General features: G+C 66.3%; 1 protein-coding gene across 1 annotated transcript; it reads left to right on the top strand.

Moving 5' to 3' along the window:
• Positions 1-788: 788 nt before the first annotated feature.
• On the top strand, positions 789-1,316 carry EMIHUDRAFT_257319 (hypothetical protein; the record flags this gene model as incomplete). The annotated part of the gene is made up of 1 exon (XM_005764104.1): positions 789-1,316. The coding sequence occupies one exon, from the start codon at positions 789-791 to the stop codon at positions 1,314-1,316; it is 528 nt and encodes a 175-aa protein (XP_005764161.1).
• Between the last annotated feature and the right edge of the window lie 183 nt (positions 1,317-1,499).

Here is a 1,499-nt window from a genome sequence, read left to right as displayed (position 1 = left end):
AGCTCGCCCTGCCGGAAGCCCTCCCGCCCGAAGACGTACCCAGAGAGCGCGCCGTCCCGCGTCCAGCCCCACTGCTGCAGGAGCGGTGGTGCGGCGGCGGCCGAGGCCGGCCCGCTCGCTCCGTCCTCGAGGAGGGACGGAGCGGCGGTGTCGAGCTCGATGACCTCGGCGTCCGACGCGGAGTCGTCAGAGTCGGAGGGCGCTCCCGCGTCGGTCGCTCGCTCGGCCTGCTCTGACATGGCGCTCGCATCAATTTAAAGAAAACCTCGCTCGCGCGGCGTTATAGAGGGCGTTTCACTAAAAAAAAGGAATCCCCTCTACGCAAGTTTCTGGTACATAAAATGAACTCGGGGGCACGGGACGCGGCACAAACGGGGCACAAACGCCAGGCTACAAAGACGGGGAGGCACGTAGTAAGAAAGAAAGAAAACACACAACCCAAGGGCACGTAGTGACTCAGGAGAAGTTTTTTAAAGTTTCTTCAGCGACGCGCTCGCCAACTCCGGAGTCGACCGAGGTTTTTTTTTTCGACTTTGCACGGTCGTCTCGCCGCCCTGGGCTACTTGAGCACGATCACATCGCCCTCCGTGCTCGCCGGCGAGGCCGCCCCGGCGGCGCGAGTCAGTGTCCGCGTGCAGGCCGCCGGCTCGGGCGCCGAGCTTCGCCTCTTTGTGTGCTTGCGGCAGCGGCAGCCCCGCCGTCAGCGGCGGGCGGCGGCAGTGGCGGCGAGTGCAGAGGCAGCCGGCCGCACGGTCGTGGCCTTCGATCTCGGCTCGTATGCGAGCGCGATGACCGACGCCGAGGTGGGCGCGATGGCTCGCCAGCTCGGGCTGTGCTACGGCTACAACCGAGGCCTGCCACAGCCCTTCCGGCTGGCGCTCTGCGGGCTGCGAAACGCCGCTCCCGTCGCTGCACGTCTGGAGGCACACTGCTGGCGGTCGTGGGTGCTCGGTCGGCACGAGGAGCCGCCGTGGGGCACCTGGCCCGCCGCTTCGCTAGTCTACCTGAGCGCAGACGCCGAGGCGACCCTCAACCGCATCGAGGCTGGCGACGTGCTCGTCATCGGCGGCTTGGTGGACCACGCCAACGTCGCGAGCCGCGTCGGACTTGCTCGCGGAGTCGCCGAGGCGCACGCGGTCCGCACCGCGCGGCTTCCTCTCGACGGCATCGTCAGCGTCCGCAAGACGAGCCTCACGTGCCTGGCCGTCCTGCAGATCCTCGCCAACTTTGCGGAGAGCGGAGACTGGGCGGCGGCGGTGCGTGAGGCGCCCGCACTCCACTGCGCGCCGATGCGCAAGTACGTCGTCTGGCACTGAGGCTGCCGGCGCCGTACGTCTGCAAAGTTGGATTTTCGTGTTTACCCAGTGTACTTGGAGCACTTGGAGTGCGGTCGGTAACCTCACGCCCAGCACCGGGGAGCTAAGAAGCGCACCCAGTTGGCCAGACGATCGGTATCGGGTTGCGGGCTAAAAAAAGAAAGAAAACACACAACCCAAGGG

The sequence above is a fragment of the Emiliania huxleyi genome (genome assembly GCF_000372725.1).
Source record: "Emiliania huxleyi CCMP1516 unplaced genomic scaffold EMIHUscaffold_6033, whole genome shotgun sequence".
Lineage (NCBI taxonomy): Eukaryota > Haptophyta > Isochrysidales > Noelaerhabdaceae > Emiliania > Emiliania huxleyi.
Note: the sequence above shows the minus strand (reverse complement) of the source record. Positions and strands in the feature narration are given on the sequence as shown.